The following is a 15,795-nucleotide window of genomic DNA, read 5'->3' as shown; positions in this document are numbered from 1 at the left end:
AGAAACGCGGACGCCACGGGGACCCCGCAGTGGGTCCCCAGCGCCACCCCAGCCGGGCCACATCGGGGCGCGCGCGCAGGCGGACACTCCCTCTGCCTGTGCCTCAGTTTCTCCGTGGGGAAAATATAACTCACTCCCTTCTGGCGCTGCCCCCCTTGAGCTCCCTGGGGGTTCCCTGTTAGAACCCCTGTGGGAAAGCGGGAAAGCAAGGCACAGACGCACTGCTCTTCCCAAGGGGCATCTTCCCAACAGTGCCAGCTCTGACTTCTAACTGCTCCTCCCTCCCCTCGGAGCCACAGGCACCAGCCCGCCCTGGGGGCCATGGGTGGGGGGTGCGCGGCACCCGGGGAAGGGAACCCCGAGTCCCATGACCACCCCTCTCGCTTACTTCTCCAATATTAAGGGGCGCTGAACAAGCCCCCTTAGGCCGAAAGAAAGAAAAACCCGGTTTGCCCTGGAATGGGCCCGCTCACCTCGCGGCTTCCCTTACCCCAACCTCCCAGCGGCCTCGCCCCCAGACAGCTGCAGCCGCCAACAGGCAGGCGGCCGGGGAGACCCCTCTCATCTCTGTCCCCCTCCCTGCCTCCGCCCCCAGGAGCCACAAAGGGACAGATGCTGAGGACACGCGCCAGGCACAGATACCATCTCCCTGGCCGCGGCCAGCTGCCCCAGCCCCCTCCGCCCGGCTGCAATTAGTCCCCCGGGGGGAGGGGTGCAGAGGAGAGTCCTCTTGGGGAGGGGGCGCCAGACGCACACACGCCCCCTTCCCGTTGCCTCCCGGCCTCCTGCAGCTGCATCAATATCAATTTGAGCCGGTGACCTCTAGAACAATCTGCTGGGCAGTTGCGCCGCCAGATACCGGTTCAGTCTCAGCCCTCAACAGTGGTCGCCCCCGCCCCCCCTGCTGGTCAGCCCACCCCCCCTCTCGCGGGCACATCCAGACCCCCCACTTCCCCAGTTGCCCCCGCGCCTCCCTCTCGCGCCGCCCCCGCCCCTGCGCCCCCCCGCCCTCCCGGGCAGGGGCAGCCCGTGGCTTCCCACCTCCCGCTCCTGCTCGCTTGTGCGGCCGCGGTCCTCCGGGTCGGGTCCAGCTGCCGCGGCCGCGGCCCGCGACGCCCGCCCCGCACCCCCTCCCGCGGCGGGCAGCGGCTCCCCTCCCTTCCCAGAACGGCTGAAGGTCTCAGTCACCTCCGAGGGGGGCGCAGGGGGAGCGGAGGGGCGGGGGAAGCCGCGGCGGGGGAGGCGGGGAAGCCTTGACGTCGCCGCCCGGGACGCGGCCGGGGGCCGCCAGGGGCTGGGGCGTCCGCCCGCGCGCCCCCTCCCCAAAGTCCCACCTCCCGGCCGCGGCGGGGAAAGTGTCTCCGAAAGCGTGAAGGGGGATTGGAGGAGGTTTTATTTCCCTTTGTGCGGGAGGCCGGGGCCGGATCGAGGCGGCCGGGCCGGGGGCTGCGGGACCCGGGCTCCCCCGGAGGGAGACGAGCGCAACAAAGGATGCGCCGCGCGGGGGTCACCGTCCCCGCCGCCCAACTTTGCGCGCGGCGCCCGCGCCCCGGGGGAGCCCGCCCGCTGCGCTGAGACCCCAGGCGTCCGGGCTGAGCCGGGGCTGGGGGCGCCCCCCGCCACCCCCCTCCCTCCGGGCCGCAGAAGGGAATCCCGGAGCTTCCCGGAGGCGGCGGGCGGCCGAGCCGCGCGCGGGGACCGCGCTTCCCGCGGAAACTCCGCGCGCTTCCTTGGATGCCCCGCGCCCGGGCCCGACCCCCCGGCGCTCGGCGTTCAGGGCCCCGCGGGGCGCCCCCTCCCCGCGCCGCCCTTGCGGAGCCGGGCTAAGGCGGACTTTGGCTCCCTTCCTCCCCTCCCTCCCTCTTCTGTCTCCTTCTTTTCTCCTCTTTCCACCGCCTTCTGAGCCCAGCCCGGGGACACACCTGATCTTCCCCCTCCCGTTCCTTCCTCCTCCCTCTCCTCCTCTCCACCTCCTCCTCCTCCTCCCTGGGGACTCTGCGGAGAAGAAAGGGGGGTTGGCAAGGGGGCATGTGGGTGCCCCCCCGGCAGTGGCCAGCTTTGGCGTGACACGCGCACAGATGGCCAAGTGGCTACGGGACTACCTGAGCTTTGGCGGCCGGAGGCCCCCTCCGCAGCCGCCCACCCCCGACTACACGGAGAGCGACATTCTGAGGGCCTACCGGGAGCAGAAGGATCTGGACTTCGAGGACCCCTACGAGGACTCAGACAGCCGCCTGGAGCTGGACCCTGCGGGCCCCGGGGACTGCAAGGGCCCCGGAGACGCCAAGTACGACTCTCCCAAGCACCGGCTCATCAAGGTGGAGGCTGCGGACATGGCCAGAGCCAAGGTCTTGCTGGGTAGCCCCGGGGAAGAGGTGCGTGGCTCCCGCCCAAGCTTGGGCGGCCCCAGGATGCTGGGCGGGGAGGGCCAGGCTGGGCTCCCTGGATTTGGGGAGCTTGTTTTATGGGGCAGGCCAGGGCACCTCCAGAGACGCCCCGTCCTCCACCTGCTAGAGGGAGCTCGGTATGTGGCCCTTCCCAGGGTGCAGCACTGGCTGTCCCACTACCTCTCTGCCCCGCTTTGTCCTCCTGTCCTCCTGTCCTCCTGTCCCCCTGCTCCCTGCTCCTAACCCCTAGTCCCCTCTGCTCAGATCTGAGTCACTCCCCTAGCGAGCCCTGGAGCACCCTCAACCACGATGCCCCTCCTCTGTTACTACTCCCATTTCACAGAAGTGGAAACTGAGGCTCACAGAAGACAAGCAACTGACCCAAGGTCACATGGCCCTGGCTTGTTAGAACTTGACGCAAATCTGCCTCCAATGCCCATGCTTTTTTTTTTCTTTTTCAATATTTTCCCTAGAGGATCGGGGAGTCGTCCCCCAACCCTCCACAGAGACAGGATTTGAGGGGGGTCCCACGAGGCTGTGTGGGGCAGTGTTTAGGAGGACAGAGGAAGGAAGGAGGAGGCAGGGACCCCGGGAAGCAGACCACCTGGGATGAAGCCCTGCCTCTTACTTACCAGCTGTGTGACCCTTAGCAAGTCACTTACCCTCTCTGTGCCTTGTTTTTTCCACCTGTAAAATGGGGATAATGTGCTCACTGGGTGTTGGCATTACAAGGAAACACATGTGAAGCGCTGGCAGCTGATAGACGTTACAATTGTCTGTTTTAACAGAGGTGGGATGTCAGGGAGGGTCAGAACCGCAGGGAGGCGGAGCCGGTGAAGCTGGCATCTGTGTGCAAATCCTGGTGGGTGGGGGAGAGGACTCCCCGCCCCGGAGGAAATGAGCTTCTTGGAGGGGAAGGGGTAGCCAACCCAGAGAGGTGCGCCATCCCTGGGGAGGGGGTGTCCATGGCTGGGCTTGGTTGCCCCCCAGCCTTGCCACTCCCTTCTTCTCTCTCCAGTTGGAACTCGACACGGAGTACTCAGACCCCTTTGATGCTCAGCCTCATCCGCCACCGTCAGATGACGGCTACATGGAGCCCTATGATGCCCAGCGGGCCATGAGCGGTGCGAGAGCGGGGCTGGGGGGAAGGGGGGGGTCCCCTGGTGGGTGTGGGAGCTGACCAGTGTTCTTGGTGCCCCCAGACCTGCCATGCAAGGGGGTGCAGCTGTATGACACTCCCTACGAGGAGCAGGACCAAGACCCAGGAGATGGGGCCCCTTCCGGGAGGAGACCTCGCCAGAGCCGGCTGCCTCAGGAGGACGAGCGGCCAGCGGATGAGTACGACCAGCCCTGGGAGTGGAAGAAAGACCACATCTCCAAGGCATTTGCAGGTACCCCTCCGCCCCAGGCCTTGACCCTCCCTCCACAGGCCCTGAGTGTCCACGTCCTTCCATTGCCTGCTCTGGTCATAGTCTCTGATTCAACTTACAAAATAGACCCCAATCACCTGCCGCTGTGACACTGTGGTCATTTTTGTGCATTCTCGCTAAAGTGTGAATGGCTGATCATCATACATTTCTCTTCCTAGGACAACTTGTATCTTCCCCTGAAGACAGAAATTCCTCTAGAGCACCTGTAGTGCAGGGATAGGCTTTGGCATCAGGGTAGACCTGGATTTGTGTCACTTCCTGGGGCAAGGTGCTTTATCTTTTAGTCTTGGTGCCCTCACCCATCAAATGGGGGTCGTTACAGCACCTACAGAACAGGGGGCATGTAAACAGTGCTAGAGGCGCTGTCGGGGGTCAGGGTAGCATTTCTTAGCAGCTATCATTTAGGTGGACTTGGGGTCAAGTGCTGAGTTGGGGAAGCCTGGACAAGTCTGTGATCTCAGTTTCCTCTTCTGTAAAAAGGGTAGCAATACGGGCAGCTTTAAGAAATACAATAACGTGGGCCAGGAAGAGCTGTGCAAACCCAGCTTGGCCTCAGAAGTTGTGTGTCTGGGAGGGACCCTGAGGGCTCCGTGCCTGGCTCTGTCTACCCGTATCTTGGGGTGGGGCTGGGGGGTGGAGTCCAGCTCTAGGACTTGGCCAGACTGTGCAGAACCAGCATCCTGCTCTCCGTTCTGTCCCTCTCTGTCCCCCACGGACTGGCCCCTCCCCTCAGGACACCAGCCTCAGAGGAGTGACCACACCCCTTCTTCAGGAAGCCCTCCCAGGTGGGTTGGACTTAACACTGCCCTCTCTGACCCTCCCCCTCCAGTGCAGTTTGACAGTCCCGAGTGGGAAAGGACCCCAGGCTCTGCCAAAGAGCTCCGGAGACCCCTGTCCAGGAGCCCCCAGGCCGCAGAGCGCGTGGACCCGGCCCTGCCCCTGGAGAAACAGCCGTGAGTGGGGAAGCTGACGGTGGAATCCCTCTCCATCCCATCCCAGCTGCAGACTCCTTGGACCGGGGTGGGTGGGGGGTGTTGGGGGAATTAACGACTCATTCATTCGCTTCATTCCCGTCTTCAACTCATCTTCATTGGGTGCCAGAGCCTGCCGTGTGTCGGACACCTAGCTAGGTACGAAGCAGAATCAAAGGGTGTCTCATTCCTCTGGCATCAGATTCTGGGTTCCAGTCTCTGCTCTGCATCTCTTGGCTGTACAGCTTTGGGCGAGTCCCTTAACCTCTCTGAACCTAGGGCTCAAAACCCCAAGACAGCGTCCAGCTCAAACAGACTAAAAGGGTGGATGTCCTCCGTTCACTTGATGACGCCCATGAGCGAGCCCGAAAGTAAAGAGACAAAACTCATCCTCACCCCCAGGGGATCTTGGGATGGAAGTAGGAGGCGACAGGGTTTTGAGGGGGGAGTCCCAGCATTGGGCTGGAGTGAGCTGCACCAGCTGAGAGGGCCTGGGTCTTCTTTCCAACCTCCCAGTTCCTCCAAGAACTCCCTAAAAGCCCACTGCGCTGGGCCTGAGGGCACAACTGACTGCTGGGGGTTGGGGACAGCGAGGCACAGGGAGAGAAGTTGTTGTTCTGTTCAAATTTTTTTTTCAATACAAAACCCGCGAAGTCTGTTTGGCGCTCCCCTGTCTGTGAGACCTGGCTCGCAACTGCGAAGCTCACCTTGAGCACGTGCAATGGAAATATTCAGTAAAGGATGGTGCAGGCGGGTGGGGACGTAGGATGTGGCAAATCTGGAGAAAGCCAGATGCAAGGGATTCACTCGAGGGGAAGTGGAAACAGGACACTGGGGACCTAGCCCTGGGGAGCCAGTGAAGGTCAAGGTCAGGTGTGTCTAGTAACCCGGAGGGAACAGCCCCACATGGGCCTGGGCTCAGCTGCCTGGCAGGGAAAACTGCCTGAAAACCAGGCTCCCCCTGAGAAACCCAGGGGGATTGTTCTCACTTGTTTGCCTGGAGGTCACAAGTCCTGGAACCGGGCTGGGCCTGCACCCCACCCCAGGGTGCATCTGCCGGGATCACCCTTTAAGAGACATCTGCCCCCACCCCCTAGGTGGTTTCACGGCCCACTGAGTCGGGCAGATGCCGAGAACCTCCTGTCTCTCTGCAAGGCAGGCAGCTACCTCGTGCGTCTCAGCGAGACCAGTCCCCAGGACTGCTCCCTGTCCCTCAGGTGAGGCCCCAGCCCCCTGAAGGGACCGAGGTTCACCAGACTACCTGGGAGCAGAGGGTGGCTCCAGCAGCCAGTGGGTGGGGCTTCCAGGGAGGCTAGAGGCAGGATTTCAATAGGGAATGAGCACCTTGTCACTGGGGGTATGCAAGAAGGTGGAGTGGAAGCCATACCTTAGATCGAGGATGTGGGTGAGGTGGGAAACTAGGTATTTCCTTCAAACCCCCCGACCCCCCAGTCCAAAAGTTGAAGTATATCCATTTGTGTGTCTCTCGGGGCCAGAATCTCCGAGTGACCCTGTGAGCATTTGAGTTTGAGATCCTGATTCTACGAGCTTCTCTGCCTCAGATTCTAAGTGTGTCTGATTATAACAAGCCCCCCAATTCGACAAGGCATCTGAGTGTGAGATTCGTGAAAGGACTTTGAGAATCAGTTTAAATCCTGCCTCTGCCCCTCTGCAGCTGTGTTATCTTTGCTAAATTACTCGGCCTCTCTGGGCCTTGCTTTTCCCATCTATGAAATGAGGCTACGAATAGCACCTACTTTGTGTTAATACTGCCACGATTAAATCACACACACACACACACACACACACACACACACACACACACGAAGAATTGTTGAGACTAGTGCCCTGGCAACAGGAAGCGTTTCATCCATATTAATGATGACAAGATCATTCCCAGGCTCAATGTCATTCCACTCACCAGAGAGGGAAGAAAGGAGAGGGACCCCAGACCGAGGGCTAACTCGTGGGGCGCCCAGGAAGCGTAGTGCAAGGGCTCAGAAGGTTTGGAGGAAACCTGCAGGACCTCCAGCCTGCCTTCAGGGCCGACAGGCGCGTCCCTGCCGATGTGGACCAAGCCCATGGCTTGGCACCCAAGAGGCCGATTTCTGGAAATATTTGGAATGCCAGGCCCCAGCTTCTGGGGCCATGAGTGTGTGTGTGGAGGGGAGCTTTAGGGCCGGAGAGCCTGAGCAGGTCTGGGGTGATCAAGGCACTCTGTGACGCCTGTCCCCCAGGAGCAGCCAGGGCTTCCTGCACCTGAAGTTCGCACGGACCCGAGAGAGCCAGTTCGTGCTGGGGCAGCACAGCGGCCCCTTCGCCAGCGTGCCGGAACTGGTCCTCCACTACAGCTCCCGGCCGCTGCCCGTGCAGGGCGCTGAGCATCTGGCCCTGCTGTACCCGGTGGTCACGCAGACCCCCTGACCCCAGGACCTTCGGCCCCTGCCCTGCACCACGCGGGCCCAGATTTACTGGCCACAAACGCTGGAGGTCTTTCCAGTCCTGGAGGAGGCCGGAGGGAGGGAGAGAGACTCGCTGCCCCTCCAGGCCCCGGCTCTTCATCAGAGCTGCCTTCTCGGCCTTCTCTTGGGTTCTAGGTTCCAGGATTGTGTCTCCAAGCACGCCTCTGGCCTGGAAAATAAATAAGTTATTGTGTGTTTCAAGTGTCCTTTCTGGGAGGTGGGGATCCCGGCCCTGGGGAAAGAAGAGGGGGAGTGACCCTTAGACCCTTGTGGTGGGGGGGCATCCCCAGTTCCCCAGGAGGATGAGCCCCATGGGGTGAAGCCTGACTTGCTCACAGTGGGGGACCACCAGTAAGGGGTAGGGGTAGGCAGGGAGAGAGCCAGTGAGGTAGGAGGACGCAGCTGATACCCACAGATACAAAGACGGAGAAACCCAGGGGGGAGGCTCTCAGGCCGGCCCTGCCCCCACCCGCCCCTCCCTCGCGCCGGGACAGGCGGGCAGCCACGGCCTGATGCTGCTGCGGAAAGGACATCTGTCCCCATGGAAACAGCAGAAGTGGGGGAGGGGAGTTGAGCCCAGCCGGTGTCACTTCAAGGTGAGAGTCTGGCAGGAGACCCGGGCCCAATGTCTCCCGTCAGTCACCCTCCATCTCCAAACCCACCCAGGGACGGGTGGTGCTTCCAGCTTCCAGGCGCTGCGTGGGGGTCGCCCGCAATCACTTCTCTGCTAATTGGACATGAGGCTCCAAGGATGAGAGTGGGGCGCTGACCAGTCATCACAAAGCCGCCTCGCCACGGCGGACCCCTTCAGCCGTCCTGGGGCTCAGGAGCCCCCAGACGGCCCCCCAGATAGCTTTAACACTCCCCCAAATCACAAAATCTGGCTTTCCTTTATGAGCCTTTATGGAGTGCTCTGGGGGTGAGGGAGGAATCCAGGGTCATGGTAATGAGGCCGGGGTCTTGGGCTGGGCTGTTGGACTCCCTGACTCTTGGAAATCAGGCACATTTTCACGTGGCCGTTGGTGGGAGGGGGTCTTTCCAGGGATTTCTGTTCTTCTCCCCACTTCCAGGAGCCCTCTTGGCCTCTGCGGCCCAGAGGGACGCGGTTCAGGGGAGACGACAGCAGATATGGGGTGAGCCGACCTGGGCCTGGGGCTGGGGGAAGGCTTCTGGGCCAGGCGCTCCTGGGGGGCTGAGAGGTCGCGGGTGGGTGGGAGGGATGGAAGGGTGGGTGGGCGGGGGGGTTGGGAGATCGAATAGAAGCTCTGACCCTGACCCTCCTGGTTCGCCCTGGGGATGTCCAGCACCTTCCCCTCCGCACACCGCGGCCGCGCGTCTTTGGGCCCCCCGCGCCCCTGCCCCCCGGGGCCGGTAAAAGACGTGACCGTAGAGGGGATGCCCTGCAGGTGGGAGGGACGGACGACCCAGAATAGAGCGGAGAATCGCACGAGACAGCCTGGCTCTCCCCAGCCTACCTGGGCTTCTGCAAAACCTGAGCGTAGGGGAGGGACCTCTCCAGTTATTCCCGGTCTCGCCCGCCCCCCGCAGCCCCACCTGCCCCCCTTTCCAGAAGGGGCCGGCGTCCCGGTCCAGTAGCTGCAGTTCCCGCCTCCACCACGCGGGGGCAAGATCGCCGGGGGGAGCCAAGAGCCGCCCTCCCCGCCACCTGCGCGGTTACCTGAGTCCCCAGAACCCTCCCCCCCCCCCGCGCTCCGCGGCCACGGCCACGCCCCCTGCCCACGGCGGCGCCACCAGGAGTCCTGGGGAGGGGAGTGCGGGGGGGGGGCTGAAGGGGCGGGGCGATGGACGGGGCGTCCCGAGGGGCGGGGCGATGGGCGTGGTTGTCCGAGGGGGCGGGGCTCACCTGAGTCCCTGGAGGTCTGGTTGGAGCGCAGGCCACCTGCAAAGAAGAAACCTGTGTCTCAGGGGTGCTCACCTTCGAGTCCAGCCTCCACCCTCCAGGGTCAGAGCCCCCCTACCCCACGTGAGACCTCAGGATTCCGCCCCTGCCATGCTGCGTGAGTCCGGGCAGGTGTCCCTCGGGGCCTGTTTCCTCTTCTGAAAAGTGAGGCAACCCATTTCTGCCTTGCTCGAGTGTTGTAAAATCATCGCCAAATGGATTTTTTTCATCCTGAGCTCCACCATCCTTGTCATGAGCCCCATCACGCCCCTAAGAGTCTCCGCCATTCCCCACACAAGCCCTGTCATCCTCTAAGGCCCAGCACTGACATCATGAGCTCCATCATTCCGTCCGCGAGCTCCAGGATTCTGTGTTTTGAGCTCAACTCTGCTGTCAGGCCCATTTTTCATACAAGGAAACTGAGTCTCAGCCTGAGTCACTTGCCCGGGGTTACACAACCAGGCAGCAACAGTGCCCCACTTTGAAGAAGGTGTTGCTCACCTCAGCTCCCCTTTCCTTCTCTGTTTCAGGGGGAAAAAAAAGAAAAACAAAAGAAAGAGAAAGCAAGAAACGGCTTATACCGGCCTGAACTTTTGAGTTGTCTCGAATAAACAGGATAATAGACATAAAATAATCACTTAAGTTTACTGAGGACTTATCATGTTCTAGACCCTGTAATAAACTATTTAGATATAATTACTTCAAATTCACATAACCCATAGCTAAGGAAACAGGCACAGAAGGGTCGGATAACTTGCCCAAGGTCACACAGCCAGTGAACAGCAGAGTGGAGACATGTTTCCAGGTCTGTGTAATTGATATAAACTCCAGCCAAAGGCTCCTGGTGTGACTAAGATGAGGCCCGGGGCCCCTGACCTCTTCATCTTGCATGTTTTAAAGTTGGCATTGGTCCCCGGAGGCTGCTGATCAGCTGGCGGGGTGGGGAGGGGAGAGGCAGCTGTGTGGAGCTGGATGCACGCCTGCCCGCATCCCTGCAGATGCCAACAATGCACAGCCTGGTGCCTCTGTTACCCAGATTCTGCTAATTGGTAATTGGCCCTCTCATTACGAGTAGGTGGGGGCAGTCAGGAAAGCCAGAATGTACTGGCATGGAGGCCGGTGGTGGGAGGGTCCTGCCAACTGGAGAGGAGTGGGCATCTCTGCCGAGGCCCTCAGGAACCAGCAAGAGAGCAGGAGCCCCATCTGGGCCAGCTGGAGTCTCCCAACCCGATGCAGGGTTTGGCCCGAAGTGGGAGGTCACGCAGAGTGAGGGGGGCAGTATGAGCTGGGCTTTCCAGAAAGCTGGATGCGTCCATGGCTCATGTGCATGGCTGGACGTATCTTGCCCTTCTGTGGGCCTCAGAGGCTTTCTCCTCTCTAAATGGAGCCAGGTGGCTTAGCTGATCTCGGAAATGCCTTCCAGCCTTGAGAGTCCATGGCTTTCAGTGTGGATTCTTGAATTCTAGAGTTATCTGTCCTGAAAAATTCTAAAAGACTATTTAAAATATTTCAGATACTGCAATTCTAACGTTCTTGAATCATCTATTCCCTTGTGTCAGTATTTCTCAACCTTTTTTCAATATCATCCCCCTAAAGAGATTTTTAAAGTCTTACTTTGTGCTCCCGTGACACTTTAGAACCACAGAGTGTAAATCTCTTTATGTACTATCCATACATCTATGCTTTATACATAAGAAAGTAGAATTTTCATTGGTCCCCAAGAACCAATTCCTGCCCCCGTAGGAGCAATATTCCCCACTGAGAACGCTGTAATCCTAAGAGCCTAGAATGTTCCGTCCCTAGGATTCTAGAACTGCAAGATTCTATTTTGCAGCTGGAGATTTTAGAATTGCCTGAGGCGCAACAAAAATGTGTACAGATGTTGACCAAAGGCAGGTTGTAAATTGTTCACCGCGGCCTTATTTGAGATTCCCAACAACTGGACGCTGCCCAAGTGCCCATCCGCAGGAAATTGGATTGATGGGTGGCAGTGGGTCCACCGCAAAGAGAAAGGATGATCTGCTGCTGGGTGACCAGGATGGACGCATCCTCTGGTTGAGTGGAAGATTCAGTGTTGAATGAGAGAAGCCAGACACAAGAGAGAATGCTCTCTGACTCCCCTGAGGTAGCGCACAAAGCTGGGCAAAATGCGTCTGTGCATCTGGTCGTCGGGATCCTGCATGTATGCCTGGGTGGGGGGAAAGGGGCCTAGGAGGCAGGAAATACGGTTTCTTTAGCTGGGTGGTGGTTCAGGGGTGAGCTCAGGCTGTGAAAATCCAGTACTGTGGTCTGAATGTGTGTCCCCCACAATCCCTGTGTCGAGTCCTAACCCCTGGAGGTGATGGAACGAGGAGGTTGGACCTCAGAAGGTGATGAGTTCCAGAGGGTGAAGGTCCACGAAGGGGATGAGCGTTGTTTCTTTTTTTAAGATTGATTGATTGATTGATTGGTTGGTTTATTATTCATGAGAGACAGAGAGAGAGAGAGAGAGAGAGAGAGAGAGAGAGAGAGAGAGATAGAGACACAGGCAGAGGGAGCTGCAGGGAGCTGCAGGGAGCCCGAAACAGCCCTGCCTCTTCCTCCATGTGAGGACAAGGATCAGCACCAACATTGAACACAACCATGCTGCTGCCCTGATCTTGGATTTACAGCCTCCAGACTGATGAAAAAAAAGTTTCTGCTGTCTATAAACCACCTGGGGTGCAGTAACTTGTTAGAGCAGCCCAGACGGATCTAGATATCCATTAAGCTGGCCACGTACAATATACGCTTTTTTTCCTGTATGTATACTTTAATAACACATTTTTATTTTTTTTAAATTTTTATTTATTTATGATAGTCACACAGAGAGAGAGAGAGGCAGAGACACAGGCAGAGGGAGAAGCAGGCTCCATGCACCGGGAGCCCGACGTGGGACTCGATCCTGGGTCTCCAGGATCGCGCCCTGGGCCAAAGGCAGGCGCCAAACCGCTGCGCCACCCAGGGATCCCAATAATAACATATTTTTTAAAAAATGTTCTGGGATTGTTTTCCATCAAAAGTCCAGAATTACATGTATTCAGCAGTCTTTATGATTGCGATATTCTGGAACAGTGCTCAGCAAACTACTGCCTATGGATCCAATTAGGCCCACTGCCTGTTTTTTTTAATAAAAAAATTTTTTTACACTTACAGTATTCTTAAGAGTTTATTATAAACTAGTTTCACAGGCTACGAGGAAGTAAAAGGACTCTGTACAGCCTGACAGGAAACAGGGAGCTGAGGAGGGCCAAGATGAGTCTAGGGCCTTGGTGGGCGCATTCCCGGGGGAGGGGGCCCTGAAAGGGAAACCAGACAATCCCGTGAGGCCCCGAGAACAATGGCATAACAAACAGGTCTGCGATAATCGGGCCCACGCCTCTGTCTCTGTGGAGCTACTTCCATAACTCTGTGGTCAAGGGTCAAAGGAGGCCTCACATGCCCGGGGGGGAGGGGGGCCACATCCCGGGGTGGGGGGCGGGGGGGCATGCCCATCGGAGTTTCTCAAACAGGAGGGATCCCCATCGGAGGGCCCATGGGAGGCCTCATGCCAGGTGGTGGGCCCATTATGCCGGGAGGCGGTGTCCCCTGGCCCATCAGTGGAGGAGGACCCCCACGGCGGGGTGGGTACTGGGTCGGGGCCCCTGCAATGCTGGTGGTGGCAGCAGCTTCATCAGCAGCCACAGTGCCACAGTGCCTCTTCCCTGTGGGATCATCACCTGCTGGGACGGCCCACCAACCCCTGGGACTGGCCCTGCAAGTCCTGCAGGAGCCTGGGGCATTGGAACACCGGCTGAAATTCGTCTGCCAGCACCCCTGCTGATCCCTGGACCCCCCAGCAGCTCCAGCAAGTGGCACTCGGGCAATGCCAGTAACTTTGGGAGGAGGTCCCTCTACCGTCATTGAGACCAGGTTCTCCCCCCGAAGCAGCACCAGACCGAGGACTCGCTTCTCTTCTCTTTCTGCTTGTTTTGAGTTCTTTGGCTTCATCTTCCTGAACTCATCACAGTCACAGAGGATCAAGTTCATATGCTTGTCAGAAGCCTTGAAGGTGCCAATGAAGGTCCGCGTCTTGTAGGATGACCTCATCCTATAGTCGATGTGTTGCAGCATCAGCATCTTGCTGCTCTTGCCCGCAGTTTTGTGGCGGTTCTGAAGGCTCTGATTCCCGCCGGATTGCCCTCAGCAGAGGCCTAGATGCCCGCCACTCTTAAGTAAAGTTTTATTGGAAACGGTCCCCACCCATCCGTGCCCGTCCAGCCTAGGGCGGCTTCGCTACAGCAGTGGAGTGGAGTAGTTGCAGCAGAGAGCGTCTGGTCCACGAAGCAGAAAACATTTACTCTGTGGCCCTTTACAGAATGTTTGCTGAGTCCTGGTCTAGAATTATAAGTTCCAGCATATCTTTGATTCTGTGATTCTAGATTCTGATGTTCTTGAGTTTGCGGGATTTCTAAGAATCTAATTTGAAGAATTTAGAGTTTATGTTTCTAGGAGTTTGAGATTTTAGATCTTAAGACCATCTGAGTTGCAAAAGCCATACCTTTGCTCCCATACCTTTCTCCACCAGAAGCTGCATGCCATTGGCCTCAGCCACCTCCAACTCAGCAATCTCCACGGCCACCCGGCATGTGTAGTCCCCACTGTCATTGAGGCTCATGTGGTCCAGCCGCAGGGTGAGATTGCCACGCAGCTTCCAGGAAGGCTGCTTCCGGGGCCCCCAGACCCCCAGGCGGAGGCTGCGATTGATGACGTGTGGCTCACACAAGAAAACACCATCCTTGGCCCCACCCAACAGAGATGCTTGGGACTGTATCATCTGGCAGGCCAAGGTCACCTGGCTGCCCTGTGTCACCTGCAGCCACGTGGGCTCCTGCTGCACTCTCAGGCCTTTGGCTCCTTGCAGGACTAGGGGATAAGAAGTAAGGCTTGTGTGTGTGTGCGTGTGTGTGTGTGTGTGTGTGTGTGTGTGTGTGTGAATCCCCTAGTGAGTCTACAGCGCTAAGGCTATGTGATCTTTGCAAGGTCATGGCTCACTGAGGCTCAAAGTCTTCATCTGTGAAATGGGTTTAACTTTCTTTTGGCACTTGTGAGATTTCAAGGACTCTGTGACAAGTCCAGTTCTCAGCACACAAATATTGCCTTGCTTGTGCCAGGCCTGGTGTTCTGAACACCAGGGACACAGAAACAGGGGTGATGAAGACAGACAGAAAGTCCTGCCCCTGCCCACCCACCCCCGGAGCTGACAGTCTGGGAGGAGAGACACACAGAAAGTCAGTAAAGTGAGAATCCTGATGGAGGATGAGGATGAGGTGAGAGAGAATGGAGGGTGGTCAGGGAAGGCTTCTTAGAGGAGGTGATATTTGAATGGGGATCTGAATGGTAAGAAGTAGCCAGTCGTGGGAAGAAAGGAAAATATGGAGGAAGAGCACTCCAGGCAGAGGGAGTAGCCCATGCAAAGGCCCTGGGGCACAACCACGGCTGCTGTGTTGGAGAAAGAGCAAGGAGGCCCTTGTGGCTGGAGCAGAGTGAGTGAGGGAGAGAGAAGAAGGAGGGGAATTGGACAGAGGACAGCTTACACATGCTTTGCAGACCACAGGATGGGAGTGGGGGCAGGGGTGGGGAAGGGGAACAGTTTGCTTTTTAATCTAAGTAATGGTCCAATTTAATTTTTTTAAATTTTTTTTATTTATTTATGATAGAGAGAGAGAGAGAGAGAGAGAGAGAGAGGCAGAGACACAGGGAGAGGGAGAAGCAGGCTCCATGCACCGGGAGCCCGATGTGGGATTCGATCCCGGGTCTCCAGGATCGCGCCCTGGGCCAAAGGCAGGCGCCAAACCGCTGCGCCACCCAGGGATCCCCAATTTAATTTTTTAAAATTTATTTTATTTATTTCAGACAGAGAGAAAGAGCATGCCAGCAGGGGGAGGCGCAGAGGAAGAGAGAATTCCAAACAGACCCCTCGCTAAGCGGGGAGCCCCTACCCAGGGCTCCATCTCACAATCTCATGACCTATGAGATCATGACCTGAGCTAAAATCAAGAGTCGGACGCTCAACCAACTAAGCCACCCAGGCGCCCCACACTCCCATTTAAGTTTTAAAAAGATGACCCTGACTGCTGCGGTAAGAATGGACTGTGGGGTCAGGGGGTCCAGGTGGCTGGGAGTAGCAGGACCTGGATCCTGGAAAAAAGCGGTCAGAATATGAATATATTTTGAACATTGCCCCCAGAAGAGCTGCGTGGACTTACACTGAGAGACGGAAAGAGGGTTTTAGCCTCAGGGACCCTGTGAATGGCAGTGGCTTTTTGGCCAAGACAGAGGACCCTGACGGAGAAGCAGGGCTGGAGTAGGAGAGTTTGCTTTGGGTCATGAGAAGTCTGAGGTCAGAGCCCCCAGAAGGGGTGCATTTGGATCAAGTTCCTGGCCTTTGAGGTGCCACTGCCATTGATGCTAGAGAGATGAGATCCAGGGAGGAGTGTTCTGGGCAGAGGGAACAGCAGGTGCAAGGGCCTGGGGGTGGTATCAAATTTGGTGTGCTGGGAAAGAGAGAGAGAAGATGGAAGGAAGGAAGGAAGGAAGGAAGGAAGGAAGGAAGGAAGGAAGGAAGGAAGGGAGGGAGGGAGGGAG

The 15,795-nt window shown here is 58.1% G+C and overlaps 1 protein-coding gene and 1 pseudogene across 1 annotated transcript; one reads left to right on the top strand and one right to left on the bottom strand.

Moving 5' to 3' along the window:
• Positions 1 to 1,676: 1,676 nt before the first annotated feature.
• Positions 1,677 to 7,321, top strand: SHD (Src homology 2 domain containing transforming protein D). Its single transcript, XM_055344659.1, has 6 exons — positions 1,677 to 2,375; positions 3,406 to 3,511; positions 3,590 to 3,778; positions 4,647 to 4,770; positions 5,886 to 6,005; positions 7,026 to 7,321. The coding sequence occupies exons 1-6, from the start codon at positions 2,079 to 2,081 to the stop codon at positions 7,210 to 7,212; spliced, it is 1,023 nt and encodes a 340-aa protein (XP_055200634.1). The 5' UTR covers positions 1,677 to 2,078; the 3' UTR covers positions 7,213 to 7,321.
• A 5,108-nt stretch (positions 7,322 to 12,429) lies between these two features.
• LOC129522303 (small nuclear ribonucleoprotein-associated proteins B and B'-like) lies at positions 12,430 to 13,305 on the bottom strand (annotated as a pseudogene).
• Between the last annotated feature and the right edge of the window lie 2,490 nt (positions 13,306 to 15,795).

The sequence above is a fragment of the Nyctereutes procyonoides genome, unplaced genomic scaffold (genome assembly GCF_905146905.1).
Source record: "Nyctereutes procyonoides isolate TBG_1078 unplaced genomic scaffold, NYPRO_anot_genome, whole genome shotgun sequence".
Classification (NCBI taxonomy): domain Eukaryota; kingdom Metazoa; phylum Chordata; class Mammalia; order Carnivora; family Canidae; genus Nyctereutes; species Nyctereutes procyonoides.
This window is presented reverse-complemented; position numbering and strand designations above follow the sequence as displayed.

Coding starts and splice junctions, on each gene's coding strand:
- SHD (XM_055344659.1), top strand. CDS start 2,079: ATGGCCAAGTGGCTACGGGACTACCTGAGCTTTGGCGGCCGGAGGCCC. Junction 2,376..3,405: donor TGGGTAGCCCCGGGGAAGAG/GTGCGTGGCTCC, acceptor TTCTCTCTCCAG/TTGGAACTCGACACGGAGTA. Junction 4,771..5,885: donor CTGCCCCTGGAGAAACAGCC/GTGAGTGGGGAA, acceptor CCCACCCCCTAG/GTGGTTTCACGGCCCACTGA.